At 34.6% G+C, this 16,259-nt stretch overlaps 4 protein-coding genes across 4 annotated transcripts; 1 reads left to right on the forward strand and 3 right to left on the reverse strand.

The window, feature by feature from the left end:
• Positions 1 to 410: 410 nt before the first annotated feature.
• BO95DRAFT_40686 (zinc-binding alcohol dehydrogenase family protein) lies at positions 411 to 1,759 on the reverse strand. The gene has a single exon (XM_025584049.1). It carries the CDS (start codon positions 1,631 to 1,633, stop codon positions 518 to 520), a length of 1,116 nt encoding a protein of 371 aa, XP_025436300.1. The 5' UTR covers positions 1,634 to 1,759; the 3' UTR covers positions 411 to 517.
• Positions 1,760 to 2,045: 286 nt separating this feature from the next.
• Positions 2,046 to 3,633, forward strand: BO95DRAFT_448467 (Zn(II)2Cys6 transcription factor domain-containing protein). Its single transcript, XM_025587853.1, has 3 exons — positions 2,046 to 2,158; positions 2,223 to 2,486; positions 2,627 to 3,633. The coding sequence occupies exons 1-3, from the start codon at positions 2,090 to 2,092 to the stop codon at positions 3,422 to 3,424; spliced, it is 1,131 nt and encodes a 376-aa protein (XP_025436301.1). The 5' UTR covers positions 2,046 to 2,089; the 3' UTR covers positions 3,425 to 3,633.
• Positions 3,634 to 4,228: 595 nt separating this feature from the next.
• On the reverse strand, positions 4,229 to 5,746 carry BO95DRAFT_377220 (CHAT domain-containing protein; the record flags this gene model as incomplete). Its single annotated transcript, XM_025583244.1, has 3 exons — positions 4,229 to 5,116; positions 5,318 to 5,498; positions 5,565 to 5,746. Coding segments are annotated over 3 exons (1,251 nt in total), but the record flags the coding sequence as incomplete, so codon positions are not given.
• A 7,794-nt stretch (positions 5,747 to 13,540) lies between these two features.
• Positions 13,541 to 14,512, reverse strand: BO95DRAFT_519253 (uncharacterized protein). Its single transcript, XM_025592023.1, has 2 exons — positions 14,216 to 14,512; positions 13,541 to 14,120 (listed from the first exon to the last, which is right to left on the reverse strand). Exons 1-2 carry the CDS (start codon positions 14,488 to 14,490, stop codon positions 13,865 to 13,867), a joined length of 531 nt encoding a protein of 176 aa, XP_025436303.1. The 5' UTR covers positions 14,491 to 14,512; the 3' UTR covers positions 13,541 to 13,864.
• Positions 14,513 to 16,259: the final 1,747 nt, after the last annotated feature.

Below are 16,259 nucleotides of genomic sequence, written 5' to 3' on the forward strand. Positions count from 1 at the left end.
TGTTTAATCAAAAAGCCATCGGGCTCTTCGGAGTGGATATTCCCAGTCACGGCTGGCTAGCACTCGGCCAGACATTACTGTTTCTCTAGATCAGACGAGGTTTTCTACCAGCTCGGGTTTTAGAATCTGTACATTGCACGGTCTACTAGGCATAAGTCGAAAGCAGGTCCAGGTTACGCATAAAGTGCGAAGAAGAGTCTGAAATTATACAGCCTAGGACTCTTTGCAACCACCCACTTAACAACCAGTCTTTCGACACGTAGCCCAACCTGGTCCACATTTCAGCGTTAAACCCAGAATGCATAGTGAGTGGAAAACAATGAGTGAAGCTTCAACACGGTTGATCAGAAAGAGCAATTATATCATGCCAAACTTTCTCAACTTTATGTGCCAGTGCCAATACAAAAGTGATTGCTAAAATAATGGCTCAGATGGGGCTAGATCGCGGACCTCTTTTTTTTTTTTTTTTTCCTTTCTTTTTTTGAAAACAAATTACAAGCCCGAGGCAGAAACAATATCAGTCATCCAAGAGTACAACCACCTTCTGCGCCGACACTCCCAACTTGTGAAAGTCCACTGCCCCTTGAATGTCGGCCAGACCCCTGCCATAAACGATCGGCTCGGGCGCTGGCCGAAACTGACCCTCGGCCAAAGCCTGCGGCAGGTACTGCTGGAAAACCATAGCCCCCACCCCATTGTGATATAGCGTGCTGGCAAAGATGTATTTGTACTTGATTCCTCGCATGCGGGATTTGTACCAGTACTTCGAATTTCCGACCATAAATGCGAGCGCCGTACGAGGAACCGTGAGATGCGCCGGAGGCGGCTGTGGCACTGGATAGGCAGCCATGGAGATGAATCGGGGGCCGGTACATTGAGCGAGAATATCAAAACAGCAATCTGCTCCATTGGCCCCTACAGTCAGTGCTCCCGCCACAGTCTCGCCCTGACAGGCGGCGATCATGTCTGGTATGACCGTCTGGCTCCGGTAGTCGAACACCCGACTGGCGCCTAACTGTCTCACCAGCTCGAAGTTCTTAGGTGAGGCGGTTGCGAAAACTCGGTATCCTGCAGCCCGAGCGAGTTGAATTGCGCAGGTACCGACACTGCTAGCCCCGCCCCAAATGATGACAGTCTGGCCGGTTGGCTCAGGGCGAGCGCATGGGGGCTTGAGGTTGAGCTGGTCGGGTTCAAACAGTCCACATGCGGCGGTAGAAACTCCCAGGGGTAGCACTGCAGCTTGCTCATACGATAGTAGAGCGGGAATAGGACAGGCCATATGTGCCGCGAGGATGACATAGAGTTGGAAGCCCCCTTGGGTGTGAGAATTGATCTCTTCGTCGGTGCCGCATGCTTTGCCGAAAGCACGGTCACCAACCCGGAATGTGGTGACATTCAGTCCGACCTCAACCACCTCTCCGGCTACATCAGTGCCCAAGATGGTCGGGTAAGATAGCCATTGGTACATCAGGGTGGTACCCTGGCCTTGGATAGTCCAATCGATGGGATTGATGGCCACGGCGTGAGTCCGTATAGCAATCTCCCCTTCTCGGGGTCGTGTGTAGGGAGCGGATCGGACTTCAAAGGGAGAAGCCTTGGAACGGACCAGCCAAGCTGCTTGGTTGGGTGGCATTTTGAAGGTGGAGGTTCAAACGTGGATGTATATCCCGATGGCGACCCGCAGTGTTGCAAGGTAGGCCGAAGTACGGTCAGTGGATTGATGTTAGGGGTCAAAAAGAAACTGACTGAACGAGCAGAGTGTCTGTAGGACTACCCTTGGGGCTTTCACCTGCCCTTATACTCGATATAATCACAGACATAGTAGTTTCCACGTCATTAGATCATGGATCTGATCGATCCCGACAATGAAGCTGTATTGACCATCGAGCCAATCAAAACGGTCTGTAACCGAAAAGAGGTCTAGCGCCATCCGCCGCGCTTAAACCCGGTAAATCCGGCATCCGCCATGCATCCCCGGCCGCCTGGATCCAGAGCGATGCCCCGCGAGGCTGAGAACAGCCTTGATGTCACTCATCTACAATCTCGTCTCTTCCCAACAACAGGTTCAACAAGATTGGGCCTTGGGGTCATGGGTCCAGCTCGTGTTAGACAGCGATCAAGATGGGGCTGTAAAAACTGCAAGCTTCGACGGGTGAAGGTGGGTGTCCCTTCTCTGCTGGACTGCAGTGGCTAATTTGCCGCCTGATATGCTCACATGGCAGTGCGACGAAGTCAAACCCATGTGTCGGCAATGCCAGGCTTATGGTGTCTCCTGTAGTTTTAGCTTCACTCAGACTAAGATGCAGCCCCTGCAACCCGTCATCGAGCATGTTTTTGCTCGGCCCTCGCCCTCGATTGGATTACCTTATTGGCTTTGCCCGACCGATCGGCTGATGAACCGATTCCAACTACAAATCGCCCCGACCATGAGCTATGGCAAACGGCTGGATGTATATCAAACTCAAGTGGTCGAACTGGCACAGACGGTAGGCTCACCATCTTTATTCCCTTGCTCTTCCGTCCTTCGTTTCTTTTCTTTTCCTTTCTCTTTTTTTTCTCTTTTGCTTTTTTTAAAAGCAGGCAGTGATAAGTGATACTTTATCAATCACCCACTGATGCACTCCAGACACCATTCCTCAAGCATGCCATCACGACGGTAACCTATATGTACCAGCGCCACACAACAACACCCTTCCGATTAACCCCCGACTGGGCGGAACTCTACCACTGGGATCGAGCCCTGGTTGGCTTAAATCGGAAACTGTCGCAGAATCCTCAATCCGACGACAAAGCCGCCTTGCTCAGCACCTCCATGCTGATGTGGCTACTAGTCTTCTGCCACGTCGATGCGTCGAGTCCAGAAGAGGCCTGGCCGTTATCCCCGAATCTCGTCAGCGGTCCCACCTGGTTAAGGATTGCGCGAGGGAAAGACGAAGTCTGGCGCCAGATGCCCTCCCCTCCACGAGACAGCATCTCAGCAGCTCTAGCACCGGTGGAAAACAATCCGATTATAAATCGGCCTGCTCCACCCCCGGCGCCTCTTCAAGGGGTTCCCGCCTCGTTTCTGCGGCTCTTTGATCTGGGCACGGGAAAACAGTCGTCGGACTCTGAAGCGGTATACCATAGCGTCGCCGTCGACGTTGCGTGGGCGCTGTTCGGTGATCGGCCTCCTCTGCCGACTATCTTGAGATTCGTCACATTTCTCAGCACCATGTCGTCCAACTTCAAATTGCTGTTGCTCGCGAAGGATCCTCGGGCATTGTTACTACTGGCCTGCTGGTATGGGAAGATTCGGGGACTGGGAGTGTGGTGGATGACCCCACGCACGGTGCTGGAAGGGGAGTCAATTTGTCGGTATCTGGAGCAAGGCTATCCCGAAGATCCAGATCTACAGAAGATGACTGCCTTTCTTCGGGCGCTATAGGTGTGTTTGAGGGAAGGATATCTGCCTTCTCCGAGTATAGGTATCCGATATCAGAAATCTTTATTACGTGTTCAACTGTTTACAAGTCTTTTTTCACTGGCTTGGGATTGATAAAGAGGGCTTGGCGAGGGCTTTCCAGTTCGACTTGGCCCAGAGAATAATTCGCGGGACGGCCGCGTCAACGTCAACTGCAGGACGAAAGGACAATCCAAAGCAACAAAAAACATACAACAGAAGGGATTCGCTGGTGGTCACCCACCCAACTACTAACCTCCCGGCGTGTGGCTTGAACGCGGCCAGAAGGCGGGTGGGTGCCGTGCAGGTGAGCTAGCGGGTGTGGCCGCTTTACGGACGCGCGACCGGGGGTGACCTGGGGTGAGTGTGCTCTAAGGAAGGGTGAGCCATCATCCTAGTCGGGCGATGATCACGCAATTCAACCTAGCCAAACCTTAAGTATCCATCTTCTCTGATTGTTTTCTCTGATTGGAAAGAATGATAGGAGGTAATATTGGATAGACCACTCGATTAACAAAGAGTTATCTACTTTGGGTATAGGCGACGCGCACCCCCATCGAACTTGCCAACACAACAAAGAGTTGCTTGAGGGCTAAGCTAAGTGTAATAGTGACTTGAGTAAGATTGAACGTTGTTCCACGGATCAATGAACCTGCTTGGTACGTATCTTGGTATGACTTGGAAGCTGCTCATCATCTATTTAGAACAGTTTAAAACATAGGCCTCAGCATGAAGCTGGTCGAGGTCCAAAATCAAGAATCGTACCCAAACCAGCCCTGTTCCTGCGAATTAAGCGCCGAAGTGCACGAAGGAAGCCCAGATACTGTGTCGTTCGGTCTTCCGGACCTCCACCACCGCCGCATGCAGAGCTTCGGCTACCGAGCGGTCAGAGAACGACGTCGCTGGGTCTTGAGCCAGATAGTGATAGAAAGCTTTTGCAACAGTCGCGCAGATCGTGTCATCCGCCGCCCACAGCGACGCGATCACGTGTCCGAACCCGGCGACCTGAAATGCGCTGGCCAGGTGAATGGATTCGTCGCTAAATTTACGGGCACTGACCTGGGCCGTAGAGCAAGCCGATAGGAAGGCTATCCGCGCTTGGCTCATCGCTTGATTCGAGATCTGTTTAACAATAATCCGGTCGACCGAAGCACCAGATGAATCCTTCCTATAAAGAAGAAGATGGCTCTCGGATAGGTTGACAGGATCACAGCACCCGTGACAGGCAAAATGTATAACATCGGTCTCTTGCATTGCCTGCAGTACATCTTCAGATCCGGGGTGCTGCTGTAGTCGAACAGTATACGCTGAGCCAGCAGCTTGCTGAATAGCTTCAATCTCCTTCTCTACCCCTGGAAGTGACGATTGGTGTGGGGTTTCCGGCATCGCCACAATAAGCACAGACTTTGGGCTGTCCCGAGGTTGGATTTTGGCCAGACAGGATCGTGAATAGGCCAGAGCTTTGATAGTAGGTGTATACGAGGAGATCGCATAGTCAACAGTACTCTGACCTGGACGATCATAAATACCAGCCGCATGAAACGGAAGTGAGCTGGCCGCACCGGCACCAATCCACCAGATGCGAGGCAAGGAATCTGCTTCCGGTACGTCGTGTCGGTGATTTGCAAGAGAGTCCAAGACGGGCTTCACACAGTGGTTCCACAGCCACGCAAGGGACTCGATGTCAAAGTATGAGGCAGCGATCTGGAAGAGTGCGGGGAGAGACTGCATCTCACTTTCAAGATCACGCCAACCGCGAGAGGTGTGTAGGCCGCGTTGTCCCACAGCCTGAAACTGCTGTATCAGCTGCAGAGTTTGAAGATGGGTCGAATTCAGTAAAGATGGAAGCTCGAGAGAATAGATACTGTTATCTAAAACAAAAATAGCATGACTGCCGATATCAGTCATGTTGATTGTTACAAGAGGACCATGAGTAGCCTGGGCAACAAGTTCCTCAACTGGCGGCTTTAAGAGGAACCTCTCATAGCCCGGTTGTTGACGAATACCAGCGAGACATTTTTCAAGTTGAAAGGGGACATTTTGCCTCAACTCAATGCTCCTTTGTACTTCAATAGGGTCGTCGGAGGCAGAAGAGTGTGAGAGAAGAAACCGTAATTGATCACACTCAGTAGCCAGGTGTGGATAATCCATACGGAGTTGATCCGGATCGGTAAGATTATCAATTAAGTAACCTAGAATCAGGCCGCGGCTGAATTCCAAGAGCTGCAAAGCTTTCGCAGGCTGTTGAACGGATGTGAAGATGGAGCACGAGTTGGCAGCAAGACCGGCAACTTGAGTAATAGCATACTACTGGTCTTCGCGTTTAAGAGCACGTCCACAGACCAGAGGAAGAATAGGAACAAGGTTGGTTAGGTTAATTAGATTAATTAGATTAACTAGATTAGTTAGATTATTTAGATTACTTTTATATTTATAAAAAAGGCCTGGAAAAGGCTTTTATAAAACTCTTTATCAAAAATATAGTATCTGGTAATTAATTAGGCAGTTGTTAGAAAGTACAGTTACTGAGAGAAACTATATAAATAGTATTATACAGATTTTTCTTTAATTTTTATCTATAATATAGATAATTCAGCTTTTTAGATAAGAAAGAAGAATATAATAGACTATTTAGACTAAAGTAAAAAAAAAATAGTAAAATAAAAATAATATATTTATTCTAAATAGTTTAATTAGTAATAAATATATAATTTCTTAGGTATTATTTATTATAATTAAGATATACAGTCTGAATAAAGCTGTAATTATATATCTTTATATTTTCTTTACTATAAAAGCAACAATTTTTAAAAAGCTAAATTTTATTAATATTATTAAGATCTTTTAATTAATTCTTCTATATAAAGATAAAAAAGATGCTAATATCTTTTTAGTTATTTTTTCTAATTTAAAAAGCTTATTTCTGTATACTTTTAGATAACAGTTAAAATAGTTAAATAAATAACTACTTAATCTAAGTATACCTTAACTGTAACAAAGCTTAAATAGATATAGCAGAAAGATCTTAGTACTAAGAATAGTTAAAATAATTAACTATCTATTTTTTAGCTATACCGCGGTCAGGTATAAAAATTTCCTTAACCTGGCTATAACCTGGCGGTCAGGTATAAAGACTCCAATTAACCTGTAAAGGGAAAAGGTCAGTTAGGTATAGAATAGTAGCAGTCTATTGATTTTAAGACTAATTCTTACTATCCGAAGGTCTAGCAAGATTCTGAAAGTTAAATACTAAAAAGAATCGGAGTTATTAATATTACAACTGTTATATAAAAAATATATAAATAGACCGTTAGTAACCCGCTATAATTCTAAGAATTATCTATAATAATTGGGCTTTCTTTTAGTATACAGCTGTTTTTAGCAGTATAATAATAATATAATACTGCTATTTCAGCATAAAAGCTAACTATTTTTAGAAGTATAATAGCAGATAACAGAAAGTTATAAACTAATTTTATCTAAAATATATATTATAAATAATATTATTCTAGTTTAGAAATACTATAGTTTTTTAATAATAATAATAATAATATAAATATAATTCTATATATCTTTTTTAATCTGTTAACTTTGTTAACACTTTTTGTTTTATATTAAAAAACTTGTGTTTTACTGTTATTTTTATTTTAGTTTATTTATTTTATAGTATATATTCAGTAAATTATATTCTATATTTTTTTAATATTATTAAAATATTAATTAGTAGCTGTAGTATTTTCTACTGTACTATTATATTTTCTATAATAAATTATTATTTTTTAATTAAGATTTTATTTTCTTTTAATATTTTTTTTTATTTAAAATATTTTTAGACTAGTATAAAAGACTATAAGTATAGTTCCAGTAAAAAGTTTAAGCCCGGGTATATTTTTAATACTATTTTATTAATAAAATATTAATAGTACGCCAGTTAAAAGATAAATTATATTTTTATAAGTTTTTTTTTATTTAAATTTTTAAACTCTAGCTAAATATATACCAGACGGCGTTGGAAATACTAAATAATATTAATAATCTATTACTAATTATCTATTAATTAAGCTTTTTTTAGGCGGCAAAAATAAAAAAAAAATATAATCTTATTTTTTATATTTTTTTGGTTTTTTAACTACTAATCTTACTACTTAATTTTTTAATATAAAAAAGATCTACTATATTAAATACGGTATAGCAGCTGCTACTAAAAAAGCTATAATTATAAATAATATTAACTATTTATAAAAATTATATTAATTTTTCAACAGAAAAATCTGGCTGTTTATTATAATTTTATTATAAAGTATTATACTCTTACTATTTAGACCAAAAACTTATACAAGTATTTTTATTTTTTATTTAGCAATGCTGGCTATCTGCTTTAATATTATATAACTATTTTCTATCTGAATAATATAATCTGCGAGATTATATATTTTTATATTAATAAAAATAATAATAAAAACTAATATATTGCTGATATTAAAAATATTTTTTCTATTAATATTATCTACGGTTTATAGTTTTATTAATATTCTATATTTATTTTTTATATAATAATATCTTCTATCGGTAATTTTTATTTAGTTATTTTTTAATTTTAATAATCCTGCTGAATATATATAATCCGGGTTTTTCTTAATATTATTCTTTTTATAGTTTATATATATAGATATAAATAAAATAAATATATAATATAACAAACTTATATCTCTTTATTATAAATTATATATATATTATATATATTTTATAGTTATTTTATTATTATTTCTGCTGTATATTAATTTTAATTTATATATTATAAAATAAAAAGCTGTAATCTAATTGTTAAATTTATAAATTTTTTACTAAATATTTACTAAATTTTCTGCTAGTAACTATTAATTATATTTAAAAAGCTATTTCTACTATTTTACTAAATAGAATTAGTTTTTTTAATAATATAGGCTATTTAGTATCTGCTTTATCTTCTATTTCTTATTATTATCTAGATCTGGTATTAGTAAAGTTTCGGGAATATTTTTTCTAATTTTTTAAAATTCTAGTAGAGTAATATAAAAAATATTATATAACCAAGTATATTTATTAGAAAAATATAAATAAAATATTTATTTTTTTATAGTTTTTAGAATTCTAAAAAGCCCTACGAATTTTAATACTAATTTTTAAAAGATTTTTTTAAATTTAATATTTATAGTAGATAGCTTAACTAAATCTTTTTATTTAAAAATATAAATTATTTTATTATTTTACTTAAAAGATAGAGTACTGTAATAATTATTATAATAAATTAATTAATTTTTGCTTGTTTTTTACTAGTTTTTTTTAGTTTTTTTTATAAAGTATTTAACTTTTCTAGTCTTTTTAATATTAATAGTATTTTTATTTTTATAGAATTGTTCTTAATCCGAAGTCTAAACTTAAAAAAATAATCTATTAGAGTTTTAAAAAAAATTATTTTTATAGAGATATTTAAATAATTATTATATATAAATTCTATCTTGTTTAGTAAGTTTATTTAGTAGTTTTAATATTCGGTTATAAAGTAGTACAGATAATATTTAAGAATTTAGTTAATTCTTTTTATTTAGCTGTTGGTTTGCGGGTAAAATATAGTTAATAATTATTTTTTAATCTTAGTTTAATAGTAAAAATTAGACTAAAATTAATTTTATAAATATAGAGTCTTTATTTATAACTATATTATAAAAGATTTTATATTTTAGTTTAATTTTTTAATAAAATAGTTCGGCCAGTTCTTCTACTTGAATTATATATAATACTATTATAAAACAGTTTATTTTTATAAAATAATTAATAATTATTAATATTAAATCTATCTAATAACTCTGGTAGTATAGTTCGGATAGTTCTATAATAAAATTTATAATAATTTTGGTTTATAATCTTAATAAAATTAGTAGACTTTCGAATTTTTTATATAATTAATATCTAGCTGGGATTTAGTATTAGCAAATAGAATATATTACTATATAATTTTTTATATTATTTTAGAAACTAATCTAATAAAACTTTCTACGGAGAAGTTATTTAGTTCTATTTTATTTAAAGTAATCTGCTAATAGATTATTATAATATTATTATAATAGCTTTTAATATAGACCTTTTATCTCTAATATATAAAGTCTATTTTTAAAATATAATAATCTATTTATTATAATTTTCTAATATTTGGATAGTTTATTTTTCTTTTTCTGAAATTTAAAATCTTGATTCTAAAAAGTTTTAATTAAATTTCTTAGATTATTATTATAAATAGATTTATAAATCTTTTCGGCTTTACTTATACTTTTTATAGCCGTAATATTAGCGGATTATTTACAGTTTATTATATAAATTATAATTTAATCAGCCGATTCTATACCGGTAATATCTATAGGCCTGTTTAATATTATATAAATACTAGATCTAGATTTTTTCTATAAAAATATCTTACTATATTTAAACTAGGATTTTTTAATTTTAATTATTACCGAGATCTTAGATACTACTAAAATAAATATTAATTAGTTATAAAATATCTGTATAATATTATTATTATAAAAGCTTTTTACTAGCTTAAATAGTCTAGATAGAATATTAACAGGATTACTTTTATTTAATTAATATTTAATTATAAAGTCAAAAAAAACTAAAATTATATATTAATATACTTAATATTTATTAAGCCGGGATTAATTTATAAATAATTTAAGATTTATATAGTTAGATAGAACTTTAATAGAATACTAAATCCTATCAAGATATTAATACTAATATTTAAAAAAATAGATAATAGCAAAAAATTCTTAATTTAAAATATTTTAGTTAAATTCTGCACCCGAGAATTTTTTTAATTAAATAATAACTATATAATATTATTCTGTTAGTTCCGGTTGGATTAAAATATCTATTATTTTTTTATTATAAATATTAGTTTTGATCCGAATAGATTAAATTAAATTAAAAAAATAAAAAAGAAAAATAGTCTGAAATATATTAATAAGTCAGTAAAATATTAGTTTTTTATCTAAAAAAAAATAATATATTTCCGGTTTCTTACTATTTTAACTTTTTTTTTAAAAATTTATTAAAGATAGTGCTAGTAAAAAGAAGTTATAAATAAATCTATAGTAGAAGTTACAAAATCTTAAGAAGATCTAAATATTATAGTAGATAGTAGATAATAGTTATAAAACAATAGTTTTAACTCGGTTAGAATCTATTGTAATATCTATAAAGAAAATAATATATTTAAGAAATTTAACTTATTACTAAAAAAAAAAGTATTTAAATAATTTAATATATAAATTAGTTTTTTATAGTCGTACTAGCACTTACTTTCTTAATATATTTAATATATTTGTATCTTATTATCAAGAAGATAAGAATATTATTTAAATATATAATATAAATAATATTAAGAATATTATATAATACAGAGTATATATAGTTTTAAAAAGAAATAAATATATTAGTTAAACCAAATAGTATTATTATATACTTAAAATAATTATAATATATATAAAATACAGTCTTTTATTTGTTTTTTTTTAATATAAATATAATAATAGGCGTCTTAAATATTAATTTTATTAAAATATTTATATCCAGCTAATTAGTTAAGAATTTCGAAGATTAAAAACAGTAAATATTAATTTTTTATTATAATTTTATTAAATTTATAATAATCTACGTATAGTTATAAACTTTTATTTTTTTAAAATATAAAGAAAATAAAAGCCTCTATAAGGCTTTTAAATAAATATATTCTTTTATTAGTAGTATTTTTATTAATATAATCTTTAAGTACTAAAAGTTCTTTTTCTAAAAGAAGATAAATAGGCCTAAATAAAAATAATTTATTTTTAAGAAAATTAATAATATAATTTTTATTATAATATTTAAAAAGAATTTTAGATTAATTAAAAAAAAATATCGGTAAATTCAACCAGTTCTAGTAGAATAGAATTATTTTAATAATATTCTAATTTTCTGTTGTTATCTGAAAGCTATAGTTTTTCGAAAATTTTAATAATTATATAAATACAGACGTAATTTTAGTAAGCTTTAGTAAATTTTTAAGAACTTAATTTTTAGATTTAATTAAATTTAAACTACTATTACTTGTTTTAGAAAAACAAATAAATTTTATAGTCGAGTAAAATAGTTATAAAAAATAAGATTAAAATATTTTAAATAATAATAATATATAGTCTAATAAAATACTGTTATACTTTTCTTAAATTAATAATATCTAAAGAAATATTTTATATTCTATAGCTAGTAATAAAGATATAATTAATAGCTTTAAACTATAGTAAGAATTTCTAAGATTTTAAAAAAAAATATTATTATATAAATTTAATATTAATCAGATCGTATGCCGCACAACTATTAATATTTATATAGATTTTTCTAATATTAGATATTTATATTAGTATTAATATTTTATCAGCTGTTTCTATTTTATAATATAGAATTAAAACAAAAAAGTTAATTTTAGTTTATTTTATTTTTTTATATTATTTTTTCTAGCTTACAGTTCTTAAATTCGAGTTAATTTTTTTTTTTAAAAAATATTAATTAGCAAGATGCTCAGTATTATTATATAAAAAATATTATAAAATTTTTCTAACTAGATTAGAATAATTAGTTTTAAAATTAAAAAATTAAGTATTTTTATAAAATTATAATTATTTTTATAATATATTAGATCCGTCAGGTCTCTATTTATATTTTTATTTCTATATATATAGATTTTAATAATAAATAATAAAAAATATTATCTTGTTTTGTTTCTTAGGTAGTTAGTATATATATTTTTTAATATAGCAACTAAAATCAGAAAATAATTTTATAAAAAAAGTATAGCTATATTTCTTTTTAATAGTTTTAGAAAAATATTATTTTAAAATATTAAAATAAATATAAAATTTATAAGAATCTTAATTATTTTACTGTTAAGCTTGCTTTAAATAGCTTATTATATTAGATTTAAAAATAATAATATTTTAGATAAAAAAAAGTATTTATTTAATAAAAATAAACTATAAATAACTAATATTTTTTTTTATTTTGGTAATAATTTTTTAAAATAATAGTATTATTTTTATTAATAAGTCGCGCTTATATAACTTACAGCCTTAAGAATTTTATAATAGTTATTATAAAATTTAGATAGTATCTTCTAAAAATTATAATCTAAATTATAGAACTATTTCTGGCGTTTTTAAATATTAAAGAAAAGTTTAAATTGCAGAATATCTTTGATTTTAATATTTATTTTAGATTTAATTAAAAAAAAAAAAGTTTTTTGTTGCCGAATTAGTACTAATTTAATATTATTATATTAGATTTTTTGTTGTAGTTTAGTAATTTGTTTTTTTAACTACTAGTAATCTTATAACTAACTAATAGTATTTTGAACTACAGTAAGATTTTTTACCGAAGAATCTAGTAGTAAAAATAATAAACTATTAGCGGTAGAAAAAGTTTCCGACTCGGAAATACTATTAGAATATAAGAATTATAGTAATATACTGTATTTTATAGATAATTAAAAAAAAAGAATTAGAATTATAAAAAAAAAAGATTAGTTAGGTATAGAATAGTAGCAGTTTATTAATTTTAAAACTAATTCTTACTATCCGAAGATCTAGTAAGATTCTGAAAGTTAAATACTAAAGAAGATCGGAGTTATTAATATTACGACTGTTACGTAGAGGATGCGTAAATAGACCGTTAGCAACCCGCCATAGTTCCAGGGGTTATCTATGACATAACCTGACCTGACCTGGCCGTTAGCCACTCTATCACCAGATAAATACTAAAGATTCATATTAAATTTTTTAATATTAAGTACAAATAAATCATAGTCATTAGCTAAAGCTACCAACCTTATTATTAAACACTAATAAAAAATTTAGAATATTTGGATAATCTATATATATATATTACCCACTGCCTCTATATCAGGAAGATGCCTCCCACAGTAGTTACCTCCATGATAAAATGGGGCTTGATCTTTTCTTTTACCCTTGGGTCTAGTAGCTGGTTATCCGTTCAGAAGAATTTCGTAAAAAGCTGTCATAAATAACATGTCTTGAATTAATTTCTGTCACTGATGTATTCCAGATTCTATCCTTTCCATCAAGGATCAATTCTAGAAGCCAAGGGTAGGTATTCTCGCTAGCGCTGCAGGCCGGCCTCGCTATAATAGTATGAGACGACGACGTAGGCTTTGATAGCGTCTTGACTGAGCGGGAGTTGATCACGATAACCTAACGCAGTTTGACTTCTGACGGTTGCAATGGTTGTTCTTATTCAGGTATACACACACATGCAGGGGGTCCCGATCGTCCGCCAGTGGTCAAATCACTAAGCTCAAGCACTCCCTACCCGTGCTCGAACATCTTTTTCAATCTACTAATCCTCAAGCTCATCTTCAGGCACACGTTCGAACCGGAAAAGAGAATGCCACCCATCCTGCTTGACATTGAGGTTGCCATACCGATTGCGGTACACCGAGCAATTGGCTCCGTTGAGCCACATAAGATATTGCGGGATATAGATCTCATACCAACGCTGATGGTTATCATGGCCCGACTCCTGGATTTCATGATTTGTAACCTCCAGAAGCTGGAATCCCATGGTCCATGGGTCTTCGTGCAGACGGACCCATCTGATGACAAAAGAGAAAGAAAGAACACATCAGCCTTAGTCGTATTCGCAAGAAGAAGAAGAAGAAGAAGAAGAAGAAGAAGACTAATAACTTACTCGCCCCATTTACAGAGGTAAAGCCCTGTGCTCCTTTCTTTCAACATCAATCCACCATCTCCCTGCTCCACGTCGAACTGAGATGCTTGGTTTTTATCCGAGACCACCTTAGTATACCAGCCTCCATCTTCCCAGTAGTGCTTTACCCATCCTTCGGACGAGTGCATCAATTCATCGGCGCTGGAAAACGTGGCGATATCTCGCTTAAAGCTTTGCAGGCGAATAGTAGTTCCTTCCCGACAGCCGGGAAGGTGCGCATAAAAGGTTTGACCCATATTGGAAGAAAGAGAATGTTGGATGTAAAGCAAAAATAGAAGAAGGGGAGGTAGCAAAAATATCTACTCCTTCTTTTATATACTCCAATCTATCGATCGAAATCCAGCAGACGCGGGGCATCCACAAAAGGAGGCGGCGTTCTCCACTGTTCAGCTTCAGGCTTCCACCCTCAGCCTTCAGCTACGAGCAGACGATCGGCAGTCCGGGTGGATTGCCCAAATCGTCCGCAGCTGAGCATGCAGCACGGCGATAGGTGATGTCTCCGGTGATGTGGAGAACTTGGGGGGCAGACTCCACTTTAATTCACGATTGCGTCCCAGATTACAGGTTCTCTTCATAATGAGGTCCCGAGATCTCGGAATCGTTGTCAATGTATGGAGCAGGAGACCCACAGCGTAATGCACACCGACATCATTCCCCCCCACCTCCCAAGCCCCAACTGAATGGCGATCAGCTCAACTCTTCCCAATGTGGATAAGCATGGATAGGAACCAGCAACCTCTATTGGGCAAAATCAAATTGGGTAATCGGAATCTCATCGGATTTTTATTATGTGAGGATATTCTTGCTTCAGCCCAGACAATCCTCCCTGTTCGATCCAGTCAGTCCCTTTTAATTCGCTTCCGTGTCGTTTCGAGTGCAGCAGGACTGCGGCTAAGTTCGAAGCTATTTTTCAACGAGATTTTCTCACAACGATGACGCAGGAGAGAGAATATAGTGGGGGTTGGTATTCATTTTCCATTGTTGCCGTAGACACTGATGATAAACTGCGGACATGGTAAAGGGAAAATGAAGAGAAATATACATAAGACAAAACCCTACTAGTCAGGACGTTGCACTACAAGCACAATGTTTGCAGCCTTGCAGGTTCTTCTCAACAAGTCAAGTAAGCCCGGTTCCTTAGAATCGGCATAGATAAAAATCTGCTCCAGCTGAGAGAAACGCCTCGAGTATCCAACTAGAGCGATAAGATTTAAGATCAAAATATCATGCTCAGCATCGATAACATCTGTGATTCCCAGCGTTTGTATTGAGCGGGGAAGCATCTGCACCAGCTGATTACACTGGTGACACCCAGCTGACGCGACGATTGGCGCAGAAGATGGACATGTAGCAGGGTGAGATCCTGAAGGATGATGAAGTCTCTGAAAGATGCAAAGGGTCCCTCGGCATCCACTGCTGTCCGTGCTCTTTTATCCGTGCACTGAACAGCCCTGAGACGGAGGCTCTTGAGGGTGGCTTGGAACGGCAATAGAGCCCGGGGAAATTCGGGATTTTCTGCTGGTATAAGTAAGCCGCTCACTCGCTCTATGCCCTAACAACCATAAGCTAATCATTCATGGTCAGGGTAGTATCACCGGCTCTTGGTGCACCACGTAGACATCTCCTTAGTCTACTTACCTATCTGAACTGAAAGTTAAGTGAAGACGGGTAAGTGGATCCGGTGTAATGATCAAGCGCCTGCCCGCCCACGCCCACCCCCCTCCCCCAAAGTGCTATTGTTTAGCTTCAAGTTCTCCGTTCAGTTTTATGAATCTAGCCAGGTAAGAAAAATAATCAGAGGCCGTCGCGGTCTGATATAACCTCGAGCTAAGCATCATGCTTCTCAAATCGAGCTTCAGAGTCAGTCCAGCAATACAAACTGACGTGTGCTGGTGCAGTGATAATGTCCAGCTAATATAAAAGTGCCACGATCGTGCGTGGTAAATATTCTGGTAAGATGACCTTTCCACCTTGCAATAACAAAGGTCAACCTATTCTTATCTGT

Source organism: Aspergillus brunneoviolaceus (assembly GCF_003184695.1).
Source record: "Aspergillus brunneoviolaceus CBS 621.78 unplaced genomic scaffold BO95scaffold_124, whole genome shotgun sequence".
In the NCBI taxonomy this organism is placed as follows: Eukaryota; Fungi; Ascomycota; class Eurotiomycetes; order Eurotiales; family Aspergillaceae; genus Aspergillus; species Aspergillus brunneoviolaceus.

What these genes read in the sequence shown, in the direction of transcription:
- BO95DRAFT_40686 (XM_025584049.1), bottom strand. Translation starts at nt 1,633, where the DNA reads ATGCCACCCAACCAAGCAGCTTGGCTGGTCCGTTCCAAGGCTTCTCCC.
- BO95DRAFT_448467 (XM_025587853.1), top strand. Translation starts at nt 2,090, where the DNA reads ATGGGTCCAGCTCGTGTTAGACAGCGATCAAGATGGGGCTGTAAAAAC. An exon ending in GCAAGCTTCGACGGGTGAAG is followed by an intron (nt 2,159 to 2,222) that starts GTGGGTGTCCCT and finishes CTCACATGGCAG; the next exon opens with TGCGACGAAGTCAAACCCAT. An exon ending in TGGTCGAACTGGCACAGACG is followed by an intron (nt 2,487 to 2,626) that starts GTAGGCTCACCA and finishes GATGCACTCCAG; the next exon opens with ACACCATTCCTCAAGCATGC.
- BO95DRAFT_519253 (XM_025592023.1), bottom strand. Translation starts at nt 14,490, where the DNA reads ATGGGTCAAACCTTTTATGCGCACCTTCCCGGCTGTCGGGAAGGAACT. An exon ending in TACCTCTGTAAATGGGGCGA is followed by an intron (nt 14,121 to 14,215) that starts GTAAGTTATTAG and finishes TTTTGTCATCAG; the next exon opens with ATGGGTCCGTCTGCACGAAG.